The sequence below is a fragment of the Polypterus senegalus genome, chromosome 13 (genome assembly GCF_016835505.1).
Source record: "Polypterus senegalus isolate Bchr_013 chromosome 13, ASM1683550v1, whole genome shotgun sequence".
In the NCBI taxonomy this organism is placed as follows: domain Eukaryota; kingdom Metazoa; phylum Chordata; class Cladistia; order Polypteriformes; family Polypteridae; genus Polypterus; species Polypterus senegalus.
The window spans coordinates 141,023,200-141,049,829 of record NC_053166.1 but is presented as its reverse complement, the minus strand read 5'-3'; the positions used below and the strand labels follow the sequence as shown (position 1 = coordinate 141,049,829).

At 37.2% G+C, this 26,630-nt stretch overlaps 1 protein-coding gene and 1 non-coding gene across 2 annotated transcripts in view; one reads left to right on the top strand and one right to left on the bottom strand.

Annotated features, from left to right (window-relative positions):
- Positions 1-26,630, bottom strand: part of myo15aa (myosin XVAa) — a 151,939-nt gene that overhangs the window by 7,543 nt on the left and 117,766 nt on the right. The window contains exons 44-59 of the mRNA XM_039775602.1: positions 23,719-23,794; positions 21,835-21,950; positions 21,132-21,250; positions 20,071-20,212; positions 18,553-18,664; positions 15,630-15,704; positions 14,547-14,752; positions 12,159-12,301; positions 12,006-12,078; positions 11,553-11,625; positions 11,343-11,416; positions 10,131-10,213; positions 6,891-7,021; positions 6,187-6,281; positions 4,337-4,414; positions 2,840-2,936 (exon numbers count right to left, since the gene is read on the bottom strand). Of these exons, the coding sequence (XP_039631536.1) occupies positions 2,840-2,936; positions 4,337-4,414; positions 6,187-6,281; positions 6,891-7,021; positions 10,131-10,213; positions 11,343-11,416; positions 11,553-11,625; positions 12,006-12,078; positions 12,159-12,301; positions 14,547-14,752; positions 15,630-15,704; positions 18,553-18,664; positions 20,071-20,212; positions 21,132-21,250; positions 21,835-21,950; positions 23,719-23,794 (1,693 nt within the window). The remainder of the gene's footprint in view (positions 1-2,839; positions 2,937-4,336; positions 4,415-6,186; positions 6,282-6,890; positions 7,022-10,130; positions 10,214-11,342; positions 11,417-11,552; positions 11,626-12,005; positions 12,079-12,158; positions 12,302-14,546; positions 14,753-15,629; positions 15,705-18,552; positions 18,665-20,070; positions 20,213-21,131; positions 21,251-21,834; positions 21,951-23,718; positions 23,795-26,630) is intronic.
- Positions 552-624, top strand: trnar-ccu. Its single transcript has one exon. It is a non-coding gene; the product is annotated as a tRNA-Arg (tRNA).

The following is a 26,630-nucleotide window of genomic DNA, read 5'->3' as shown; positions in this document are numbered from 1 at the left end:
AACCCCTTGCTCCCCTCCATGTGTATAGCTGATCAGAACAGCTCTTTCCATTAGCAAAGGAAAGGATGATGTATATATTTTGAGCGAAATTCAACGACAGTTACACGCGCGACTGTTATAGCCATTTTCGCACTCTAATTGTTAAAAGTCAATAAAATATTAAGTGAGAAAGAATATATATGCCGCTTCTTTGCATCCCTCAATACTCTTTCATACCACAAATGGTGCGTGCCAGGCGAAAAGAAAATCTTGGGAAGAGAGTGACATCTACAGGCAGAAGAAATTATAATACAATTACAGTTTGTTGCAGCGTCGTGTAGGAATCGTGCTCACGGTTGCCCCTTGTGGTTATTTTTACTATTACACTCCTGTCTCATATTCTGGCCGTGTGTGACGGTCCGTTGAAAGCATGTCAGAAACATTCCTCAGGGTTCGCGCATCACTGGAAATTAGACGGTACCGGGCAGAAATATATATTAATCATGAAAATCATATATTAACTAAACAACAATAGGCTATGTAAGAAACAAAGTAAACAGGTTCTATGTCCCGCCCCAGTGGCCTAATGGATAAGGCATTGGCCTCCTAAGCCAGGGATTGTGGGTTCGAGTCCCATCTGGGGTGAGTGTGTTTTATTTTTACTGTTTAAAAATCTTAACGATAAAACAAATCTGTACCGGCAAAAAGCCACCAAAACACTGAAAATTAATACATATTACAGAAAATGTCAAACAGGCACATTTTGTTTGCATTTGCATTGTAGCTCCGCGAGAAATACGTTCAACGGAGACCTCTAGTGACAAATCAATGGACTTAATTAAGCTTTACCGGTCACGACTGCAGGACACGGAGAGAGTATGCGTCAGAAAATATGTAATAACAAGTTTCATGCTCTCTACGAGATTCGCATTTGCTACTGCAATCATAAAACAACAAGACATGTCATGCAAAAACCTCCACCAAAACAATCAGACTTCATACAACCTGTAAATAAAAACTTTCAAGTGTTAAAGTATATATTTGGACATATATATATATATATATATATATATATATATATATATATATATATATATATATATATATATATATATATATATATATATTTAAATGCAGTGAAAAAGTATTTATCCTCTTCCTAATTTCCTCTATTACTAAACATTTTTGACACGGAATATTTTAAGATTTTCAACTAAAATTTAGTATCTGAGAAAAGAACACCCTACTCAATGATTTTCAGAAATATATTTATCTAATGAGCAAAGTTATCCAACACCAGATAAGTACTATGTGAAAAAGTATTTGCCTCCAAGGGAGATCAGAACATTTAAAGGGTTAATGAGAGTCATTTATTTGACCAAAGTACAACTTAATTATAGCAAGCCCTACTTAGTATAGTTAGGTTGCAGTACAATGATTCAACAAGCACATAATGCCACAATCAAAAAATATCCCTAACAAATCACACAAAAAGTGTCAATGGCTATTAGTCTGGGGGGCATAACAGCTATTTCTAAGGTTTTGAGAATCCATGAAACTACCTGTCTATATAGCTCCAAGAGTGCAGTGTAAAATCAACAAGGAAGTAAGAAAAAGTCCTAAACAAATCCATGTTTGATTTCTTTAACAGCTTATTAACTGTTGGTGATATAGTTCTTTTAATTTCTTACTTATTTATCTATTGTTACATGTTAGGAGTCCCTTACCGGGTCAGATTTTGTGGTTGCACAAGGGAGAGGATTTTACACAGTTAATCACCTATTTCTCCCCTTCTACCCTTCGTCTGGATGAGAATGGAGCTCTGTCTGCTGGTAAGAGATAAACTAGTAGTAACATAATAGGAAGTCATCATCAGTGATTTAACAAAGTGGCTATTAGCCTCCATCCATTTCAAAGCCAAATGTTTCTTTATTTCCACCATCTTTTGCCAATGGCAAATAAATGAGGGTTCACAACTTTTTGACATCTGTTTGTGTTCAGCTGTTACACCGTATCTATGTATTGTTGAACATGGAAGTGTGGTGAATCTCTTACAAAGACCTTTTTATGAGTGCACAAGGGAAACCGTGGAGGAGCGGAACCATTCTTTATGCACTTTCTGTTTCCCACTGTAGAATGGAGGAACAATGCTCAAAAAAGAAGATCGACATCACTGTCACTACACCCCTTATGACTCTGATGGATAAAAAAACCCCACAGTGTCACAGGACATTGCTCACTAGACATAAAGGAGAGCAGGAAATGTTCATCGAAGAAGATCTGTTTTGTTTATGAGAAACAGTTGTGATGCAGTGTTTCACCATTATTATTTCTTCAACCTTTGCAAGCAACAACTGAAAATTAAACCGGATTACCAAATTTATTAATTTGTAATGTTCTTCCATTTAACATATCTACCTATCTATCTTTACAGAAGCTGCCACAGTTATCTATTTTGCTTATTTATCAACTCTTTGTTTAATTGGACACTTTACTTTAAATTTAAGATCAAAGTAAGTTTCAAGAAATGACCCTGCAAATATGTTACAGTGATTGATATACAAGTCTGTTTAGAAAGGGGTGCTGGAATTCCTTGGGAAAACAGAATGGCTACTATTAGTGTTTTAAATGTGTTATGGGATTGGTAGGTAAGATGTCACATTTTTCATTCTTATACAGTTAATAATAAATGTTTTCATAAATGGTCTATATATCACCAGGTCTTTGCACTTGACAGGTATCTTAATAGAAAGGAATTTAAAAAAAGTTGGATGGTACACATCTTCATCCCTCACTCACAAGCTGACCATTGCACACTGTTATTGAACTTTCGACAATCATTCAAACGAATGACCCTTACCCCTGTTAGTTACAACAAATACAGCATATTCCTCCATAGCCTCTGGTCTGTGGAGTGCCATTTCATAGCAGAGCTCTTCAATGACATCAAGTGCAATCTGAGGAGAACAAGAATACAGTAGATGTATGGAAATACAGTAAGTGAGTAGAAGGTGTTATGTGTGCACATACTCATCACTTTCTGCACTTTTCACACATGCAGTGCTTATTGTTGATGGGATGCCCACTGTTTTTTGTTCTTCTTATTATATGGATCCCATGGTTTCTCTAACACTAACATGACAACACCCAATAGTAAAAACTATTTGACATAAGCATTGCAAAGAATCACACACATACCCACACTGGCAATTTAAAAGCCAAATGCAAGTATTTAAAGTTTTCTAAAGGTAGTTACAAGGCTTCATGTAAGTACCCTAAGAAATGCACAAAGGATTTTATTGAGTCACGGGTTGATTTTTAAAGATCTCCATGAAGTATCCAAAGGCCCATGAGCCATTTTAAAGATAATAGACTAATGAATCTGTTATGTCATCATGTACAGAATAACTAGATTAATATTTTGCATTCTTAAACACTCATGCACAGAGTCCTAGTGCTTTGTGACTGACATGCTGGTATGGTTATAAAAATTCAGATTTTTACACACTTTTATGGTGTTTCATACATGTATTCTGGGTGACATGCAGGTAAACATAAACAGCAGATATTTCTGGAGTCACCTTTAAGTATTCCTGAGCAATCTTGTTGGTGTTCTAAAACTGGACATGCTGAAATTCAATAAGGTGCCTACTTCATTGTTAAAGAGACCCACACAGGTATCCTAAAGAACCAACCGCTGGAATCCAAAGGGCCATAAATGATTTTTTTAGCGAGTATCACATAAGTTTTAATAGAGACATACAAAGTACGCAGAACTACATACAGCTGCCCTTGTTGAATTTGAAAGCCTCATGCATTTTCAACTATGGAGCAGGTATTTTAAATAGCTGCTCACAAGTTTTTACAGTTTTTGTGTGTACGTATTTTTTTATTTTTAAAGAGTTACATGAGTGCTCTGAGTCACATGGAGGTACATACAGGTATACAGAGAGCTAATTGTTCATTTTCTAAATGGTTGCATAAAGAAATTCTTGGACCCATATATTTCTCAATGAGCTATATATTTATTTATTTACTGGTCTTGACATTTGATTCTTCATCTATCAATGACAACATTTTTTTTCAAATATTTTGGGAAAATCTTTGTAAAACAACCTGCATTCTTAGTTACTTTGACATGCATCAAATTTCTTTTTGCATTAGAAACCGTTGCATTGCATGACCACAGAAGAATGCTGTTTTGCGTAGTTTTAGTGGTTCAACGATATTCTTGAATGGGGAAGGGGGCTCAAATGATTGTTTTTTTAAAGAAGATTCAGCATTGTTTCTGTTTCTGTTTATACTAATTCTTCATTTATAAAAGATACTCAGCTAGGTGTGGTTGAAATCTACTTACTGAACATGTTTTAATTTTAAGGTGCCTCTCAGTTCCTCCAGGTAGAAGAAACAGTTGTCGCTTAGAGCTCCGGCCAGCCTGGGACAAAAACACAAAGAACTTATTTTGTATGGAGAACCAATTTATTAATCACAACTTTCTACTTCTCCACAAATGGGATCATATGAGCTATAGATACTGATTGAATGTTTTGATCGCCTGCACAGTTGTAGTGACATAAGATAGAACATTATCCTTGACTACATTATGTTTCCCTGCAGGTTTGTGTTTTCATATAAAATAATCTCTTTTTACCTTGCATTGATCCTCTTAAAAGGTACTATACAAAACAAAAACAGAGCTGTTTAATGTTGTCACCAAATTCACAGACTCAAAAAATGTGTCTCCCAAAAACCTGAAGTAATGTAGGGCTTCTCTGCCAGTGAATTGGTACTGGTATGAGGAGAAGTGAGAAGGATATATTTAACAAAACTTGAAAATGATGCAAAACTATTGAGATGTGGCTTATTAAACATGGTGAAGTCCAGATGACACTTTAACAAGATGAGTATATTTAGCTATTGGTAAAACAGCAGCTTCTTTGTATGGGATGTTACTTCGTTAGTCTGCATAGAACAGAACCATTTTAGATCCCTAATGACCTGAAATGTTACAAAGAACGAGTTAAGGCAAAGAAGCAACTTCCCCTGAGTCAGGAAGGTACAGCTTAGTTATCTTTGGGCTTGTCTCTTCTATGTTGTAATGGCCAGAATATTGTGCTTTATATGTGGTCATCCATTTTAAAACCTTTTTAATCTCTTTATTTGAGTGCAAGAACACGTAGCACCTCCAAGTGGGACTCTACACCATCACAGGGCAAACACTAACATATACTGCTGCCACTGTAGGGGTGCTCCTAAGTCATTCTTGAACCCAAAAAAGTACCCAAAGATAGCAAAAAAAGGTGGTTTTATTAAACAGAGTAAGTAAGGAGCTTTAAAATAAGATTAGTATACAATAAACTGACAACAGTCAAACAAATAACTTAAATCCAAATGGCCCTTCCTGAAGAGGTTATTGCCTGTAACTTTCCTATAGGTTACCCAGAGCACTTACCCACAATTCACTCCATTCAACGCTTCCTTAAAACACCTACCATACCTTCTTTTACCCCCTCTGGACTCTCACTCTTCGTAACTCTTGGTAATTTCTACACTTCTGGCTTCAACTTCACCTCAACAGGAGCTTGAAGGATCTTGTAAGCCAGGACAATTAATTACTTTCAAGCACAACCTGGTAAGGGGTCTGGTAAGGGTTTAAGGGGTTTGACCAATTTCTGAAATTCCTGGGGCTATTTTTCTTGGGCTTTCTGTAGTGACTCTCGCTGTCCAGGGAGTCACATACAATGTAATATAATAGGTCTCCCTGCTCCCACTTATTGGCCTGAACAACAGATGTGCTTCTGAAGTTGTTTCCATAAAGCTTCTTGTAATTGATGAAGTGCTAAAACAAATACCATTTGGGGTTCTTATGGTTTAATTTGTGTAGTACAACCTGGAAAAATAATCATAAGCTCCAGTCCTGACTGGGTTATTCATCACAATGCCAATCCAGAACATTTCAGTAATTAAGGCAAAGAAACACAAAACAGTACCAAAAGGTGAACATATGAGACTCTAAGACTAGCAAGACAGATTTCGGCCCAGAACTCGAGGCTCTTCATGCTATAATGACTTCTCATGGACATCTGCTTATGCCACATTTTGCATTTGTATGGAAAATGTCTGGTTTCACATGCAGGCCAATACAAGGTATAATTTAGGAAGGTACAAACATATTTAATTAGAAGGAGCATGAAGAACAACACTTACCACCATTGCTTTCAGTTCCATTACACTGGGAAACTCCTTCCGGCCACCATACTGGAAAGTCTTCTTTAGGTTCTGCTCACAGGCTTTTGAAATACCTGGAAAGAACATTTTAATAAGGAGTATTTATGTCTTAGTGTATTTCAAGAGCTTCACATCTTATCTAGAGGCAATAACATAAAAAATAAAGGGGAGAGACTCTAGGCTGCTACCTCATAAAAATCTCTGAGATGCGCTTTAAGAAATCACCTTCAGCAGCTCTGACAGATTAACAACGACCAAGAAGGCAGAGGTGAAATTCTGTTGGCTATCTTTTCATTCATTTTCTGAACTTGTTGCTACTATTAGACACAATCACTAATACCACATCAATTTAAATTTAACTAACACGTATCTTTTCTTAGTTTAGTAGAAAGACTGGAATATAACACTCACTGACATTGCAAACATGTGCAAACTCCAGGCCACTGTACCATCCAATAGCTTCTTGTCCGAATATCAGTTAGAATAAATAATAATAATAAATTGAAATATTTTGGAGCCCTACACTGCAGGTTGAAATTCTGGGATGGCTCAATAAAAAAGAGTGCTGAGAAAAACCCAATCAATTCAACCATTTTCAGAAAGTACTTAATACAAAAGAGTACTTAAAATTAATCTTAGGAATATCATGCTAATTAAGAAAAAATGGCAGATATGAGAATTACCTTGGAAGTGGAGCCCCGGACTTCGAGACATGTCTTGAAGGAATCGCAAAAGGTAGGGCTTTAGGACTTCTGAGCACCTGTAGTAGGCAGTTAAGATGTAAAGAAGTCTCCAGCCCCTTGGACAGCTGTCTCTGTAAAATATAGAAAGTGAAATTTTCCAGGTGAACTGTCAGCTTCACAGTTTTAAGATTTTTTTAATTCTTCATGTTTTCACTACTAGGGCAGATGATTTTTCAATTTATTGAAATGATTGGGGAAAAACAGACTGGTTAGATTTGAGTATACTAAAGAAGAAGGAGAAGAAGTGGGGGGACTTGAATGTTGGTAGTATGACTGGTAAGGGGAGAGAGTTAGCCGATTTGATGGAGAGAAGGAAGGTTGATATATTGTGCATGCAAGAGACTAAATGGAAGGGGAGTAAGTCCAGGTGGATCGGAGGTGAATTCAAATTGTTCTATCATGGTGTGGATAGGAGAAGAAACAGAGTCGGGGTTATTCTGAAGGAACAGTATGTCAAGAGTGTTTTAGAGGTGATAAGAGTCTCAGACATAGTAATGATTATGAAGATGGAAATTAGAGGTGTGATGATGAATGTTGTTAGTGCATATGGCCCGCAAGTTGGGTGTGCAATGGATGAGAAAGAAGATTTTTGGAGTGAGTTGGATGAAGTGATGAACAGTGTACCCAAGGGACAGAAAGTGGTGATTGGAGTGTATTTCAATGGACATGTTGGTGAAGGGAACAGAGGAGACGAGGAGGTGATGGGTAGGTATGGTGTCAAGGTGAGAAATGAAGAAGGTCAGAGGATAGTGGATTTTGCCAAAAGGATGGACATGGCTGTGGTGAATACGTATTTTAAGAAGAGTGAGGAACATAAGGTGACATACAAGAGTGGAAGAAGATGCAGACAGGTAGATTACATCCTATGCAGAAGAGTCAATCTTAAGGAGATTGAAGACTACAAAGTTGTGGCAAGGGATAGTGTAGTTAAGCAGCATAGGATGGTGGTCTGTAGGATGACATTGGAGATCAAGAAGAGGAAGAGAGTGAGGGCAGAGCCAAAGATCAAATGGTGCAAGTTGAAAAAGGAAGACTGCAAGGTTGAGTTTAGGGAGAAGGTGAGACAGGCACTGGGTGGTAGTGAAGAGTTACTAGACAGTTGGGAAACTACAGCAGATGTAGTAAGGGTGACAGCAGGAAGGGTGCTTGGTGTGACATCTGGACAGAGGAAAGAGGAAAAGGAAACCTGGTGGTGGAATGGGGAAGTACAGAAGAGTACACAGAGGAAGAGAATGGCAAAAAAGTGGGATAGTCAGAGAGGTGCTGAAAGTAGACAAGAATACAAGGAGATAAGGTGCAAGGTGAAGAGAGAGGTGGCGAAGGCTAAAGCAAAGGTGTATGATGAGTTGTATGAGAGGTTGGACACTAAGGAGGGAGAAAAGGATCTGTACTGATTGGCTAGACAGAAGGACCGAGCTGGGAAAGATGTGCAGCAGGTTTGAGTGATAAAGGATAAAGAGGGAAACATACTCATGTTGCGCAGATGGAAAGAGTACTTTCAGAGGCTTATTAATGAAGAGAACGAGAGAGAGAGAAGAGGTTGGATGATGTGGAGATAGTGAATCAGGATGTGCAATGGATTAAGTATGGAGGAAGTAAGGACAGCTATGAAGAGTATGAAGAATGGAAAAGCCGTTGGTCCAGATGACATACCTGTGGAAGCATGGAGGTGTTTAGGAGAGATACAGTAGCAGTGGAGTTTTTAACCAGATTGTTTAATGGAATCTTGGAAAGTGAGAGGATGTCTGAGGAGTGGAGAAGAAGTGTACTGGTGCTGATATTTAAGAATAAGAGAGATGTGTAGGACTGCAGTAACTACAGGCGGGATAAAATTGATGAGCCACGCATGAAGTTATTGGAAAGAGTAGTGGAAACTCGGTTAAGAAGTGAGGTGATAAGTAGTGAGCAGCAGTATGGTTTCATGCCAAGAAAGAGCACCACAGATGTGATATTTGCTCTGAGGGTGTTGATGGAGAAGTATAGAGAAGGCCAGAAGGAGTTGCATTGCGTCTTTGTGGACCTGGAGAAAGCTTATGACAAGGTGCCTCGAGAGGAGCTGTGGTATTGTATGAGGAAGTCGGGAGTGGCAGAGAAGTACATAAGCATTGTACAGGATATATACGAGGGAAGTGTGACAGTGGTGAGGTCTGCGGTAGGAGTGACGGACACATTCAAGCTGGAGGTGGGATTACATCAGGGATCGGCTCTGAGCCCTTTCTTATTTGCAATGGTGATGGACAGGTTGACAGATGAGATAAGACAAGAGTCCCTGTGGACTATGATGTTTGCTGATGACATTGTGATCTGTAGTGAGAGTAGGGAGCAGGTTGAGGAGACCCTGGAGAGGTGGATATGCTCTAGAGAGGAGAGGAATGAAGGTCAGTAGGAACAAGACAAAATACATGTGTGTAAATGAGAGGGAGGTCAGTGGAATGGTGAGGATGCAAAGAGTATAGTAGGTGAAGGTGAATGAGTTTAAATAAGTGGGATCAAAAGTATAGAGTAATGGATACTGTGGAAGAGTGGGGATAAAGAGAGTGCAGGCAGGGTGGAATGGGTGGAGAAGAGTGTCAGGAGTGATTTGTGACAGACGGATATAAGCAAGAGTGAAATGGAAGGTCTACAGGAGGGAAGTGAGACCAGCTATGGTATATGGGCTAGAGACGGTGGCACTGACCAGAAAGCAGGAGACAGAGCTGGAGGTAGCACAGTTAAAGATGCTAAGATTTCCACGAGGTGTGACAAGGATGGATAGGATTAGAAATGAGTACATTAGAGGGTAGGTTCAAGTTGGACGGTTGGGAGACAAAGTCAGAGAGGCAAGATTGCGTTGGTTTGGACATGTGCAGAGGAGAGATGCTGAGTATATTGGGAGAAGGATGCTAAGGATAGAGCTGCCAGGGAAGCAGAAAAGAGGAAGGCCTAAGAGAAGGTTTATGTATGTGGTGAGAGAGGACATGCAGGTGATGGGTGTAACAGAACAAGATGCATAGACATGGAAGAAGATGATCTGCTGTTGCGACCCCTAACGGGAGCAGCCAGAAGAAGAAGAAGAAAGTAGATGGGACAGCAGATCTGTTTTAGAGACTGCTGAATTATAACACATGTTGACTGAGACAGAACATGGGTCAAAAAAGTTTAAAACAGATAGTAAATAACAGGGTCAGTGATGATACTCACGGTTTTGTACTTGTGTTGCTGGTAACCTGTTTAATAACCTGGCAGTAAGCTTCATCTTTCATCACTCCATACTCTCCACATATCTGTAAGATTAATAGATATTTGAGCTAGAACTCTAGTGTGGCTTAAAAACAAATCCTAGAAAGGCAAGAGTGGCATTATTGCCCTATATTCAAAGAGAAGGCATCCAGCCATTCCACTGCATATCAATTAATAAAACTTTCCTTGATGTATTGCTTCTCAGAGAAAACACAATCACAAGGAGATTTACAATGGCATGGTTAGCTTAAAAATTCTCTTCTCTGTTGTTCTTGATCTCCTACTGTCTGGTCACACTTTAAACCACTTCTCTCACTTTGTCTCACTTACAGATCCTACTTTGACTTTGATAATTGTGGATCTCTTTGAGCTCCTTCAGCACAGAGTAGGCAGTGTAACCTCTAGTGGTTAGGGTGAAGAATCCTTGTTTACTCCCCACCCCTACCTCGTTGTATGACCCTCAATTAGTCATTTAACCTATCAGTGATTCATCGGGTAAAAACTAGGAAACAATTATACTGTACACTTCTGATTTATACATCAGTTTGAATAATAAAATTCTTATCTAAATACATAAATATCAGTGATGTTGAGGGTAGAGCAGAGTGCTATATGGAACATCCTGACAAAACTGACTACATAAGAGTAGTGCACAGTATACACACATCTAAAGCAATAAAGTTCTGGTATATTTCTCAGCAACATTTCTCTACTACATTTAGTTTTAATGGAGCATGGCATAATAAAACCTTTCAATAGAACATAGCTTTCCACCAATCTGTTTATCAATCCATTGTTTCATACTCTTTAATCTAACCATCCAGTTGACAATCAACTATCTACCAATCCATCAATCTTATCTTTCCAACCATTGGTCCATTAAATCATTTGTCTATGTATCCAATATGTCCAACTAGTCAACAATCTATTTATTTCACCAGTCATTCATGAAGCTGTTCATTCATTTCTCTCTCTATCCGACCAAGATACTGATCCATCCATCTCAGTGACCACCAATTCATCCATTCTGCCATCCAAGCCTTCATTCAAATTTGTAAATGGTCATGGCTTGCTTAAACATTTTACTTATTGTTTATATTATTGGCCTGGCAAGAAGCACGTCTCCATTACATGTGAAGAGGTTTCATTTAATGATTATGTGCTAATTATTACCTTTAAAATGGTGCATATCACATCTTGCTCATTCTGCCCTTTTAAAGGATAGTCTCCCATAAACTTCATAATTGCTTCAAAACAAAATGGCAGACAGCAAAAGTAAATAAGGTGAAGAACAGAAATCTTACCTACTATCTCATAAAAAGGAATCCTTTCATTTACTCTTAACACACTAATATAAAAATATAAAAAAGGTGGTCTTCTTACCCAGAAACATGTCTGCTGCCACTTTGTTCATGCTGTTGTCACTGAAATCGATTAGAGACTCCAGAATAGGAGACTGTGGGAAAGCATAGACACACTTCACATTTTAATAATGGTCAAAATATTGTTTTTCTTTCCTTTCATAGGTATGGTACCATCATAGTGCAGCCCTAACCCTAAACTAATAACAATAAATCCTTCTAAATGTTCTTTTTTGTAGAGCCAATGGATACCTTAAGGTCTACAATGCATTATGATGCCATCTTAAAGATATATAAAGTTACAGGTGCTGCACTTTGGTGTCACACACAGCCAATGTGTCTAACTTGTGTAACTGAAACAATGTGGAATTTACAAAAAAATGATAGCCTATGAAATAGGAACAAAAACTGTATTTTCCCAAGAGTAGTGTCATTACTGTACAGAAGTAGTAGCCAGTTAGAAAAATCAACAGACCTTGTTGTATTTCACCATTTCAGCTGGATCTCTTGCATCCTTCCCTTTCTTTGACTTTTGTTTGTAAGACTCACTGAAAAGAGAACAGCATGGATTATGCAAATTAGCAGTTAGCAGGCATTATAACATTGACAATGTTGAGAAAGCACCCACCTTGCACTCCTTTGGGCCTCTCTGAAGTACTTCTTAGCAAACTCAACCATTGTATACTGGCTGTCCTGCAAGACTCTCTCATCAATGTCAATACTGCTATAGTCTTCTGTGGGATCACCATAACCAATTACTGGAGGCAACACCTGAAAAAGAGCAATGGCTATAAACCAAATCATTATGACACACAAAACAGTGTGTTTGAGATTTGGGGGTATTTAGGATTTAAAGACAGCATGAGCACATTTACCCAACACAGACTGATTGTATCATGTTTTCAGACTGCATAATGTAAAAGGGCTGGAATGGGATGACCTCAGATTCTAGCACAATTGTTTTTTGTCTTACTGCAGTGCTCAGTACTAACATTTCCTCTTCCAATGGTTAATCTCTAGGTTTGGTCTGAAGGAAATATTGTCCATGAAACTATACAGTATACAGTTATGTCCATAAATATTTGGACAGAGACAACTTTTTTCTAATTTTGGTTCTGTACATTACCACAATGAATTTTAAATGAAACAACTCATATGCAGTTGAAGTGCAGACTTTCAGCTTTAAATCAGTGGGTTGAACAAAAAGATTGCATGAAAATGTGAGGGAACTAAAGTATTTTTTGTAACACAATCCCTTTATTTCAGAGGCTCAAACGTAATTGGACAAATTAAATAACTGGAAATAAAATGTTCATTTCTAATACTTGATTGAAAACCCTTTGCTGGCAATGCCAGCCTGAAGTCTTGAACTCCTGGACATCACCAGATGCTGGGTTTCATCCTTTTTAATGCTCTGCCAGGCCTTTACTGCAGCGGCTTTCAGTTACTGTTTGTTTGTGGGCCTTTCTGTCCGAAGTTTAGTCTTCAACAAGTGAAATGCACGCTCAATTGGGTTAAGATCAGGTGACTGACTTGGCCATTCAAGAATTTTCCACTTCTTTGCTTTAATAAACTCCTGGGTTGCTTTGGTTTTATGTTTTGGGTCATTGTCCATCTGTATCATGAAATGCCGCCCAATCAATTTGACAGCATTTAGCTGGATTTGAGCAGACAGTGTGTCTCTGAACACCTCAGAATTCATTCCGCTGCTTCTGTCCTGTGTCACATCATCAATAAACACTAGTGTCCCAGTGCCATTGGCAGCCATGCACGCCCAAGACATCACACTGACTCCACCGTGTTTTACAGATGATGTGCTATGCTTTGGATAATGAGCTGTTCCACGCCTTCTCCATACTTTTTTCTTGCCGTCATTCTGGTAGAGGTTGATCTTGGTTTCATCTGTCCAAAGAATGTTTTTCCAGAACTGTGGTGGATTTTTTAGATGTTCTTTAGCAAAGTCCAATCTAGCCTTTCTATTCTTGAGGCCTATGAGTGGCTTGCACCTTGCAGTGCACCCATTGTATTTACTTTCATGCAGTCTTCTCTTTATAGTAGACTTGGATATCGATACGCCGACCCCCTGGAGAGTGTTAGGTAGAATGAAATTAGGTAGAATGCCCAGAGGGGACTGGGCGGTCTCATGGTCTGGAATCCCTACAGATTTTATTTTTTTCTACAGCCGTCTGGAGTTTTTTTTTTTCTGTCCACCCTGGCCATCAGACCTTACTTTTATTCTCTGTTAATTAATGTTGTGTTGTTCACTTGGTTGGCTGTTGTGAAGTGGTTTCTCTTCACCATGGAAATGATTCTGCGATCATCCACCACTGTTGTCTTCCATGGACGTCCAGATCTTTTGGCGTTGCTGAGTCCACCAGTGCTTGCTTTCTTTCTCAGGATGTACCAAACCATAGATTTTGCCACTGGTAATATTTTAGCAATTTCTCGGATGATTTTTTTCTGTTTTCGCAGCTTAAGGATGGCTTCTTTCACCTGCATGGAGAGCTCCTTTGACCGCATGTTGTCTGTTCACAGCAAAATCTTTCACAAGCAAGCACCACACCTCAAATCAACTCCAGTCCTTTTATCTGCTTAATTGATAATGACGTAACGATGGACTTGCCCACACCTGCCCATGAAATAGCCTTTGAGTCAATTGTCCAATTACTTTTGAGCCCCTGAAATGAAGGGATTTTGTTAAAAAAATGCTTTAGTCGCCTCACATTTTAATGCAATTGTTTTGTTCAACCAACTGAATTAAAGCTGAAAGTCTTCACTTCAACTGCATCTGAGTTGTTTCATTTAAAATTCATTGTGGTAAAGTACAGAAGCAAAATTAGAAAAAAAGTTGTCTCTGTCCAAATATTTATGGACCTAACTGTATTTATATATAGACATTTCTGTTAGTCTAAGTACACAAAGAGGTGTGTTTTTTGGAACAGAGAAATTCTTACAGTAAAGAAACACTCAATGTACTGTATTGTTAACTTGTCAGTGCCATTTTTGTGCTTTGTACCTCAGCTGTTCTGTCCAGTTCGTGGGCTGCCATAGTAGATGCCACAGCAACTGCCACTGCAGCTGATGCTGCCACCTTGCCCTGTTTGTTCTTGGGCTCCTCTTTCTTGTCTATAGGCAGATTGATGAAATCAGGAGCTGCAACAGGCTGAACGTATTCTGTGGGAAAAATCCCTGACCTGCCATGTATTGCTCCAAATTTCCAGCCTTTATCAAAATAATAAAAAAAAAAACAATTAAAAAACAAGCCAACTAATACGCAATTGATCATGTATGACAATATTCATCAAAGAAACTATATATTGGTTAATATCAGCTTTATATTTGTTGAGACAGAATGTAGCCAAACAGCAAAAGAGGGCATACTCTCCTGGATGGGAACATATGATACTTTTGGGTATCCTTCAGTGCAGATACCTGAAGAGCTGCCTCGCTGACCTGGTCTTTAAGTATAGGTGTGCATGGACACCAATAGCTTGTTGATCTAGAACAGAATAGATCTGTCCTTGACCTTAGAATTAACCCCAGTTTAAATCCCCTTCAGCAGTAGACTTCAGCTAGATGTAGAGCCCTGGAGAGAGTAGGATAAATGCTCAACTGCCAGGAGGCAGAGGCAAGGTTCTAAAAGGGAGATGGAGATGGCAGATAAGAAAGGGAGGACTTTACTGCGTTACTGTTTTGGGCAAGTAGTCAAGGTATCTTAATTTATAATGTGTATATTCTTTTCTAAGGGGCTATAAGAGCACATTGTAATTTTTAAACAGCTCCATTAATGTTTTCTGTTTAGTTTTCATTCAAAAAAGTTCAATCGAACACAGTATTCCACAACTGTATCAAATATAAAACTGAAATCAGTGATTTTCTTTTGGTTCTGACTTACTATTTCTTTCTATTGCTCAAAACAATGCAAACACATAACTAATATTTTTACAATACTGATATTTTTACTTCCTTGAAAATTACATTTGAAAAAACAAGGCCACAGTTTCTTAAGAAGAAGTATTAAAAGACGTTAAGTGCTGGAGGGGAGAAAAACACTGCAACCACTTCAGGCAAAAACATGCTTTTTAGCACCGTGACCCACCAAAATCAGGTGTGCCTCTCTTTAATTCTTCCAAGTAAATGACCTTTTTCCTAACAATGCAGCCATACTGTTGTCCTGTTAAAACACCCACAAAGAGTAAGAAAGACAGTCACATGACATATCCTCACAACCACCATTTGTGGTCATGTGTATAACTTTACAAACACATTTTAATCGTTCATTTTTCCTACAACACTTCAGGGAAAACATTGTGAATAAACCTTCATTTATTATTTTGTACACAGTAGAAGATACTGTTAAAAACTAACATTGTCATTCAGTTAATCAGGTTGAACTATCTATGTACAGAGGAGCAGGAAAGTGTGTACTTAAAATTAGAGGAAAAAAGAAAAAACAGAAACCTACAAAATCACTTATAACAAAATGGACTCAAAAACTGCACCGTAAGTAGGACTGCCAGGTCAAAAGTCAATATTTGAAAATACTTTGAATATGTATACTAAAAATCTTATTTGAACGCAAAAACTGAGATTACGAAGTCAAAAGTAAAAAAAAAAACTGTTGTTTGTTTTTCTTGCCCTACTTTTATTATTACTCCAGAAGTACTATACAATATTGCAGTATTTTACAGATCTGTTGTTTGCAAATCAACTCTAGGATTACCCTGTTCATATTTTGGAATGGTTAGCTTCTATTTTCATTAGTAAAATGGACAGCTTTCTGCCTCTTAAATATGCCTCTTCACAACACATTATGGACAGATTTTTCTACCCAGCTACTGTGCTCTTGGACCTACCATTGAAGTAATAACATATTTTTAAATATTTCTCTGATATTGTATTCTCTTCAGTCTTTGACCCAAGGTCTCTGATTTACCATTGTTTTAAGCTAAAGCTGTTAAACATCCACCACAAAAAGCAAAAGTGGCCTTTTTCCTTATTAAACATAATGAAAAATAACTGCCACATTTCTGATTTTCCTTTTATTATCCTGACAATTCTCCCTTTTAAAGAGGCTTAAAGAATATTTTTATTGTCAGCAATACTCATTTTAGTTACCTTAGCCAACTACATCAGTTTAGTTTAGTCCTGTATGTTACTCCTTGACCAACTGCTCATGTCTGCTGCACTGAACTGGTGTACACCTGATCTATATAGTCCACTGGCTCCTCATTGTTATCTATTAAAGTAACTAACTACAGGATATCTTACAATTATTGTGCTTTTTATTCTGTACTATTTGTTAATACAAATTTTTGTAAGCCACTTTGAATAAGAGTGCTTACTAAATAAAAAAAATTAGGAGGAATTACTTAACAATTGTTAGAATGCAATATTTAGTACATACAGTTGTTTTCATTTGAATACTAATAATATAAGTAAAGACAGTGCCTTAATTTATATAAATTAGATATGGTTGGGAAACAGTATGTCTCTGGCCTCTAGGAGCAAAATCAAACATAGATGTGAAAGGAAAAATTAATTAGTAACTCTGTTTAATGACATGGTTTTTCATTAGTATTACAGGTAAAAAGAGGCAGTGTACATGTCTCTACTTTGTCTTTGTTCACAAAATTTTGCACTGGCAGGGAAGCTTGTTTTTGTGAAAAGCTACATTTCAAGTGCGTCTTTTAATAAACATGACAGAAGTCATTAGCTCTTCATGCATTACAGACACATAATGAGAAAAAAATAAAAATACAAAAAACAACCCATATAGTACAAATGTGCATTGAGCATGCAGAATTTTTAACCTACCTGTACATTTGAAATTATTTTAATATGTCATTACTTTTAAAATACATGTTTAAATAAATATTTAGGCAAACTTCACATTATGTGTTAGTCTGTAGCCTGATGAAATACACCAGTAAAGAAACAAAACAGCTTTAGGTATCTGCACAGTAATTGCAGTTGCCAGGCAAGTATAAGTAAGAGATGCATGAGGTATTAGGCTTTTATCTTTCTTTGGTTGAATGCTTCTATCTTTTTAATATATGTTCAGATGTGCCGGAAATGTACTTTTGGAGCTTTTAATTGCCCTTTTCACCTGGGCCCATTATCAAAAACAGTGACAGTGGTAACAGGACTTCAAAATTGTACCTGCATAAGTATCCAAGAGACAGAAGAAGAGGGGACTAGAGGTGCAATCAGGTAGAAAGAGAAAAAAAATCTTTACTACTAATTAACTTATTTACTAGTTTTGATTGTAGATATTTTTGTTTTATATACATATTTTAATTTAGGCCTAATACCCTTTACTAATACTTGCTGTACATTTTAATTACATTTACATTTCAATTGATTACATTTTGCCTGAAGAAGGGGCCTGAGTTGCCTCGAAAGCTTGCATATTGGAATCTTTTTAGTTAGCTAATAAAAGGTGTCATTTTGCTTGGCTTTTCTCTATGTACATTTTATTACAATTTCTAATGACTGGGTAAAACAATATTACCCATTATGACTGTTGATTCATTTGACGTCCTGCAATATATGTGAAAATAATAGTTATCAAAATAATATTGCGCTAGAGACTTCTTTGTGGTGTAATGGTTAGTGCTGCTGCTTCTGAGATCTAGACCTTGATTCCCATCTACATTCAGTGTAAATGTAGAGCAAGCTTTGCATGTGAATGTATGTGCGTGGTCTCTGCAAAGAACTGATGGCCCCTAAAGGTTTGCTTTCTGCCATGCACCCATAATGTTCAGGACAGGCTCCAGCACACTGCTATCCTGAAATGGATCAAGCAGGTCTGAGAACATTATATTATTATCCTAATATTGCACATAGTCACTCTCCTGCCTATCTCCTGTTTGGATCCACAAAGCTGTGGAAGATCAAAAAAATGTTTGTGTCAACAAATTTTCACACTATTGTTCTTTTGTTGTATTTTTCATGTTCAGGATGCACCCCAACAACAGAATGAACCTTTAAATTTAATATAACTTTTAAGGGATTCTTACCACTGTCAAGACCATCCATGGACTGCAGGCGAATTATATCACCCTTGTGGAAGCTGAGACATGTCCGATCATCTGTAATATAGTTTCTCACTGCAACAACATAGTCTGAATCCTTGGAAAAGAAATATTGATTTATAAATGTATACATTACTTCACAACTATAGGAGCCTGTTTAGTGCTCAGATATAAAAGAGAAGGTCTGAGCAGAACAGAAGGAGGTTTACAGAATTATTTTTAGATGACTAGGTGGGAAGAGGCCTTCCTCCTTTGACAAGAACTAATTTAGGATTTCATAATACTCCTGCTCCTTATATATAATTTCCAAAGTAAATCATATTTTTCCTGGTGGTTGTAGGGTAGACATTATATTCTTGTATTTATGTAGAGTGTAGAAATAAGGACATGAACAGTCCACACAGAAGACATGCCTACTGGTAATCAATTCTAGGGATTGAGTTCTTTGATGCAATAACATTACCCACTTTGCCAGTATGCCTTCCTGAATTACTAAATATTTCATCTTTATTCTATGAAGCGGGTTCAAAAATCAGTATAAAACACTTAGACAGAAATCAAGGCCTCTTGACCCTCTGCAAAGTATTTTTTTATATAAAGAAAATAATTTGTGTCTAGCTTTCTTACTCTTAAAAAGTTGTGGTGAGTTAATATATATATGTAATATATTAACATTTAATTAATTTGTTTCTATTTTTTATTTTTTTCTAATATTTTCTATTATTTAATTTATATATATATAGTATGCAAACTGTATCAAAGACATTCACGTCCATATATATATATATATATGTATATATTGTGGTGTATGGCTGGCCGTTCATCCCGGTCAATACCCCAAGCCGCCAGGTGGAGCTCTCCCTGCAGCATAGAGGTGCCCCGAAGACCATCTGGGCATCATGAACATTGGAGTCTTTATCCACAGCCCTGCTCGATACCGTGGGGGCCACTAGGAGACGCTGCAGGGAGGAACAATGTTTATTTACCCTACTCCCCGGAAGTATGTCTGAGTCACATGGACAAGGGGAATGACGTGCTTCCGGGGTGAAGAAAAGAACTTTTTCTCTGACCCGGAAGTGATAAGAGATCACATGGACTGGGGATTGGAACACTTCTGGGTCAGGGAGAATAAAAGGGCTATGGGAGCTCCCACACGGAGAGCTGAGCTGGGTGGAAGGGTGGCAACGCGTCTGGGAGTGGAGGATTGTGTATTATTGATTAGTGATTGTGTTTAGTGAGTATAGTGGAAAGGAGGGTGCTTTGTGCACTGTTGCATATGAATAAAGTCGTCTTTTGGACTTTTATCTGGTGTCTGGCGTCTTGGACAAGGGTTCAAGGGACTGATAGCGACCCCTATCTGTCACAATATATATATATATATATATATATATATATATATATATATATATATATATATATATATATATATATATATATATATACAGTATATGAATGAAAATAAACACCATTCATCAATGCAAGCAAAACAAAGAAGATATTTACTTTCTTCAGCTCTGTTATGAAGTAGTCAATCATGTTTTTGACTTGGGGAGCTTTAGCTGAGAAAAGTATCAGCTTCTCATTGGTCAGGTTGAACTCCAGCATATTTTTGGATGGTATTGTTACAAACATGATGTCAGTATAACTGAAAGTAAAGTAAGACAGGATTGTTAGGCATTTAAAATATCACAAAAGCACAATAAGACAACAGTATAATGCAGTGACCAGGGTTTTGGTCCCTAAATCAGAAGGCTGTCTGCTCATTGCCTGCCTCTTTCTAACTCTATAACCTTCAGCAAGTCACAATGCTACCTTTGCTGCAATTAAGAAAAACAAAGCTACTATAGTTGGAAAGGGCCATTGTAGCAGCCCTACACACCGAAATAATACCAAGAAGGCCAACACTAATCAAAAATGGCAACTTTATTAATAAAATAAAGCACATGTGGGTATGCACCAAACTACAGTACAAACACATCAACAAATTAACAGACTTTCTGGGCCTATCTGTATGGTTTGACCTCTTTCTTACCTAAATACTATTAAATACTATCTATCTACTATCTGTTTCTCTCTTTCTATCTGTCACTGTATCTTTCTCGCTTGACTGTGGCCTCTGTTTCTATTGTAAGTTGAACCTTCATGAGCCTTCACTTCAACTCTCTTCCTGACTACAGACTTAATGTCCTACATCTTACACAGGGACACAAACTTAGCAGCTCCTGGCAGAGACATTTAATCTGATTTTGACCAGATCCATATAGATAGATAGATAGATAGATAGATAGATAGATAGATAGATAGATAGATAGATAGATAGATAGAAATTCTCTTTCTCAAACAACAGCAATGTAGAACATAAAGTTAACATGGAGTGGAAACAAAAAGCAAAGTACATCAGCACTGGAAGAACGGTTTTATGTTTAAAGCACAAATTAACCTTAATTGATATAAAAGCCTGACTTGGTATGCTCTTTAACTTTTGGTAACCAAGACTCCTTCAGTCATTTTCCAGTTTAAACTTCTAGAAATTATAATCAGTGATTTCAGCTATACAACTTTACCTGTATGTGCGAAGGACTTTAAAATGCTCTGTAGGTGTGCCACTACTCTTCACTAGCTTCAAAAGTTTGACTCCATTGTGTGAAGTGGCCAGAATCTGAATGCCAGTTCCCACACTTCCCTTTAAATGCAAAAAAACAAAAAAACATTATAACATTATTAAATGATGACTAGAATAATCAATTGAATACATGGACAAAGTTGACTAACTTCGACTAGTTTCTTTGGTTTTAATACCTCCCAAAGGCTGGATGATGCTGAAGCTCATTTCTGATGACTATGGGGAGAAGTTCATACTGGACTTCATTAATGCATATCAAGCTAGTCATTCCATAAAAATACACAAACTAATATTTGCCATTCAGAAATTGTGATAAGCATTCATTTATTTTTTGAACCAGGAAATATCAATACAGGTCCAGAGCTGACTATGGTAGCAGCAGATGCAACACAAAAAGCAGCTCTGTATGAGGTTCCAGTTCGTTTGACACACTAAGTCACTCACAGTTGGCTTATTTAGAATCACCATCTAACTTAACCTGCATGTTGTTAGGATGTAAAAGAAAATCCAAGTTTAACCCAGAGGAAACTAAGATAAAGAGACATTTGATGTTTGATTCACATTTATATTTAAAATTTAACTGCTTGATACAGGAGCAAGTCTCTGAGCTTTACATTTTGTTTGAATATGTTGATTAAACTCACAGTAGCTGGAAAGAGCCTGGAGAAGTAGATGTCCCAATCATCTCTAGCAAAAGCAATAATCTTCTTCTTGATGTCTTCATCTTTAATAATGGAACTGAGTTCAACTTTGTTCTCAGCTGCAACATACATTTGACATTGTGAATGATTTTAACATTTGTGAATAATGACTATGCCTCAGAAGAGTAAAACAGCCAAGAATAAATGGACAATCAAGCATATGGAATTTCAAACCATTTAATACATTTGCTGATTTCACTGTTACATGCGAACAGAGTAGATTTGGGAAAAAATAAATGAAGTGCTGATGTTGTGATGCTGTGCAAGTCCCTGGACCCAGATTCAACAATCCTTTTGCACTGTCTTTGACACCACTATTACTTTCATCTATTATCATATGCTGAGGTCACACATTATGATGGAATAACTGGTTTTCTTCATTAATGTGATGGACTATAAAGACAGATCCTAAAAGACTCCCTTAAAAATGTAGAAAAAGTCTCATTTGACTAGTGGTCTGTTACATCAAGCTCAATTTCTATGTCAAAAACTATTTTGGCCTCCACATGAATGCATAGAACTTCATCCATCTACCTACTGTCCAAACCCATTTATTTTATTATAGAAGTATGGAGAGTAACAAGTAAGAGTCTATCCTAGCTGTAAATGAGGATAGTGATGTATTACACTGCACAATCATGTCAATTTAGAGTCACTATTCACATACACATCTTTGGGATGTGGGTGGAAATTGGATTCTAATGTCTGGAAAGAAAACTCATAATGACATGTAGAGACCATACAAACCTAACAAATATTGTAAACAGGCCAAAATCTTGGAGCTGTAAGGCAGAAGTTCTATCCACTGCACCATTTGACTATCTTGTAAGACATTAAATTCAATTAAATTAAATTATTTTTGCTTTGTGCCCTCCCCCACCATAACCTACCATCTATGAAGAAGGAGTGAAAGCTTTAGATTTGTCAAAAATTTCGAACTCTGGTTTTCGACAGATCTCGATGTTTTAGAGTTCCCTGATACCTAAAACACTGATATCTTGATGATAGGTTTGTGTCTGTCTGTGTGTCACAGTTTCTTGAGGACGGTCTACAACTGAAATGGCTGGATATAAAAATAGTAAACTCAAAAGTTAAGCCCGTTATGAAATGACAATGTGCTGATTAGCTTTTGAGCCAAATCATGCAAGAGAAAGAGGCACTCTAGAGGAACTGTCAAATACTGTAATTATGCAATTAATCATGAATTCTTCTTGTCAATTGCTATCATAATGACCCATTTTATGATCAGAAAAATCAGCATCAGTGCCATAAATAATTACTGAAATGTGAAAGAATTGTTTGGGTAATTTGGTTCCTAGGGTGCAAAGCCTACTGATGCTCATGTCTGAATGTTTTGTATAGCAGTCTTCACTGCAGGCTCAAATTACTGTAACAAGTTTACCAGTAAATGCAATTACAAACTACATAATGAGCAGACATAAAGACAAAGATTTGTTTAAAGAGGCAGGAAAACAATGTAGTTCAAAACTGATTAAAATAAATTGCTCCTAACAATATCAGTCCATTAATTACTTATCAAACTATGGCAGAACAGAGGAAAACAAAAACTCCAGTCAAAACATCCCTCGGGAAAATAAATGTCTGAAGGGTCAATGGTCAATTGTAAGAAAGAAAGTCAAAGACAAAAAGTCAGATCCAGTCCTGGAAACCTAGAGCAACTGGCTGCCCATCTCCTCCTGGGCATTCTACAGTTGAGTTTGGGCTGGACCATCTAATATGATGACAGATTCCAAAACTTGTTATTGGTTTAAGAAGAAGGGAACTGTCTTTTATAAGTGGATGGCCAGAAAAAAGTTAACTATTTACCTAAAAGTGCTCTCATCTTCAGCCGTTCTTCCATTGTAATCCTTACACATGCATCTGAGAAAGTGTCATTGACAATCTGGAAGGAATTATGTAGAGATGTCAGACATTGTTTAAATAAAACATGCTAGCTAATATGGATGAGTTTTTCCATAGACTCAACTCATTATTTCTATGACCACTTTATTTGGAATGTAGCAACTAGGACCTACTTTAGTCATTTACCTCAATGAATAGAGTGACACCTGTAGAAGAGCAATCAAGCTCCATGGATAGAATCACTAGTGCTCTAGCAAAGCACACTCCTCAGCTAAATACTGACTATTTCAGAAACAGGCTTTCTGCGCACTGGAAGTGAGTAAGCAGGTATTACTAATTTATGTTTGTGCCTTCATATACTTTTTGATATCACACCAGTTTGAAGAAGTGGTTAACCATGAGTACTCATTGATTATTGAAAATTGAGCTAATGAGTTAATTTTAGCACTCTGTTATTTACTGTGAGTTCAGGTGTAGCCCAAAACTGCAATAGTGTGAGTTGGCAAAAAATAACATAGTAGAACAATTCTTTTTTTGCAACAATGTTTTCTCTCTTTTCACAGTCACAAAAGCTGCAAGTTTTGGTCAATGGAAGCTAACAGTGCCTAACCACACAGAGAGGTGTAAAGTATTTTACAGTATATTCTGTTCTTCAAAATAAACAATTGACAGTCTTTTAAATAAAGCTGGATGTGCAAAGACAGTTCAGTGTGATTAGTGATAGTTACTTTGAAAACTTCTTGTGTTGGATAAGCACAAAATACCTAAGGTACAAAACTGAAGTTTGACCCTACATCTAAAACTTTTCTTTTTTTTTTTTTAGTTATCTTTACCATACTTTCATAGTAGTTTTACTGTACCATCATGTCTTATCTTAGCCTAAAGCACTCCATTAAGAAGACAAAAAATTCTAATTACATGTCATTTGTCAAAATAAATGTACATGATCATATTCAAAATGATCCAGTAATAGTTTCTTTTTTGTATCCTGAATAAAATAAAAAAAATAGATAACTGGGGCGGCACGGTGGCGCAGTGGTAGCGCTGCTGCCTCGCAGTTAGGAGACCCGGGTTCACTTCCCAGGTCCTCCCTGCGTGGAGTTTGCATGTTCTCCCCGTGTCTGCGTGGGTTTCCTCCGGGCGCTCCGGTTTCCTCCCACAATCCAAAGACATGCAGGTTAGGTGGATTGGCGATTCTAAATTGGCCCTAGTGTGTGTTTGTGTGTGTCCTGCGGTGGGTTGGCACCCTGCCCAGGATTGGTTCCTGCCTTGTGCCCTGTGTTGGCTGGGATTGGCTCCAGCAGACCCCCGTGACCCTGTATTCGGATTCAGCAGGTTAGAAAATGGATGGATGGATGGATAGATAACTGTCACTGAGTTAGAAAGAAGACAATTAGTTTGTAAATAAAGTTGTGGAGGATACTGTAGAAAGTGGGTAAAAGCAAAGAGGAAAATGAAGGATTGGGAATGGACTCAGTTAGGCTTTTTGAGCAGGTTGCATCTTGATTATAAACCTCTAAGGATCTGGTAAATTCCACAGAGCAAGTAGATGAAAATATATGCAACCCAGCAAAGGTGAAAATGCCACACAGAGGCATCAACTAGTGGTGAAGGAAGACCAAAGGGAGTCAATTACAACTGAAGTAGAACTGATGGAAAATGAGTTTGAGATGCCAAGTTACAAGCACTGCAGAGGCAAAAGATTATAAGGGATAAAGTGTTACAAACACTTATTTTAACAATATTTGGGGGAACATTATATTGTTATTTGTCATGCTGTTAAAAGATTAAATAGTACACATGGCCAGGTGTTAAGAAGCTACAATTATTACTGTACTGTACATACCCTGTAGGTGTCAAATTCAAAGCTATGATGTTGTATTTGTACAGTTAATATGAATGTTCATGTAAAGATTATTAGACATATCTGAGGTATTACTGCACATTGTAATATATTTTTTGAAGTATAGACTCATAGAGCTTGGTAAAGGGCCTCCATGTCCATCCTAATACAGAGGAACTAGGACGCCACACTTTCATAACACTAATCCACTTACACAGTGGCAGAAACAGAATGACAGCTAAACTTCACACCTTTTAAATATATTGTTTATGTTAGTTTTACATCATTATTTTCAAAGAAGTGAAAATTTATTAATGACTATTCTGACCCTTTGTTAACCATACTCATTCTTAATAATGAAAAGGTCCAGGTTGGCCTTTGGGATCACAATTCTTATATCAGTTAGTTGCTTTGTGGTGCAAAGTGAATTAAAATTTATTTGTGGGCCACAGTTTGGGTATGGCATTGTTGCTTTAGGTACAGGTCAAATGTAATACTTTGAAATAAGATTTGGAGAAGACTCTAGTTTACAGTCTTAAGAAATATTTAGTGCCACCCAGGCTAAATTTTTGCCCACTCCTTGAATTCACCTCACAATATAGTATGCGTTACAATATGCCAGTATCTATCAATGGTGTCTAAAACTTCATCTATCATGATGCTATAAGATGTCATCCATATCCAATTAACATTTGGAAAGACTGTGTTTAAAAAGGACATCTTTCAAAATATAAGGCTTTTTTACTCCAAAACAAGTGTAGTTCAAAAATTTAGTGCTAGTGTAATAATTTCAGACTTGAATCAGATTACTTGGGGAACAAACAAGCACAAAATCAATAAAATCAAAATAAACAAAATCTAGGTAATGTACCACCAAGACAAAAAAGGGATAGAATCATTACAACCTAAAAGAAAAACCTCCAGTGAAATGCTTCTGTTTGGAGGAAACTCTGGTGAAATTATCACAAACAGGAGCAAAATTATCAAGGGAAAAATTGTATGGGTAAGTGTTTATGACACATTGCTACATGCT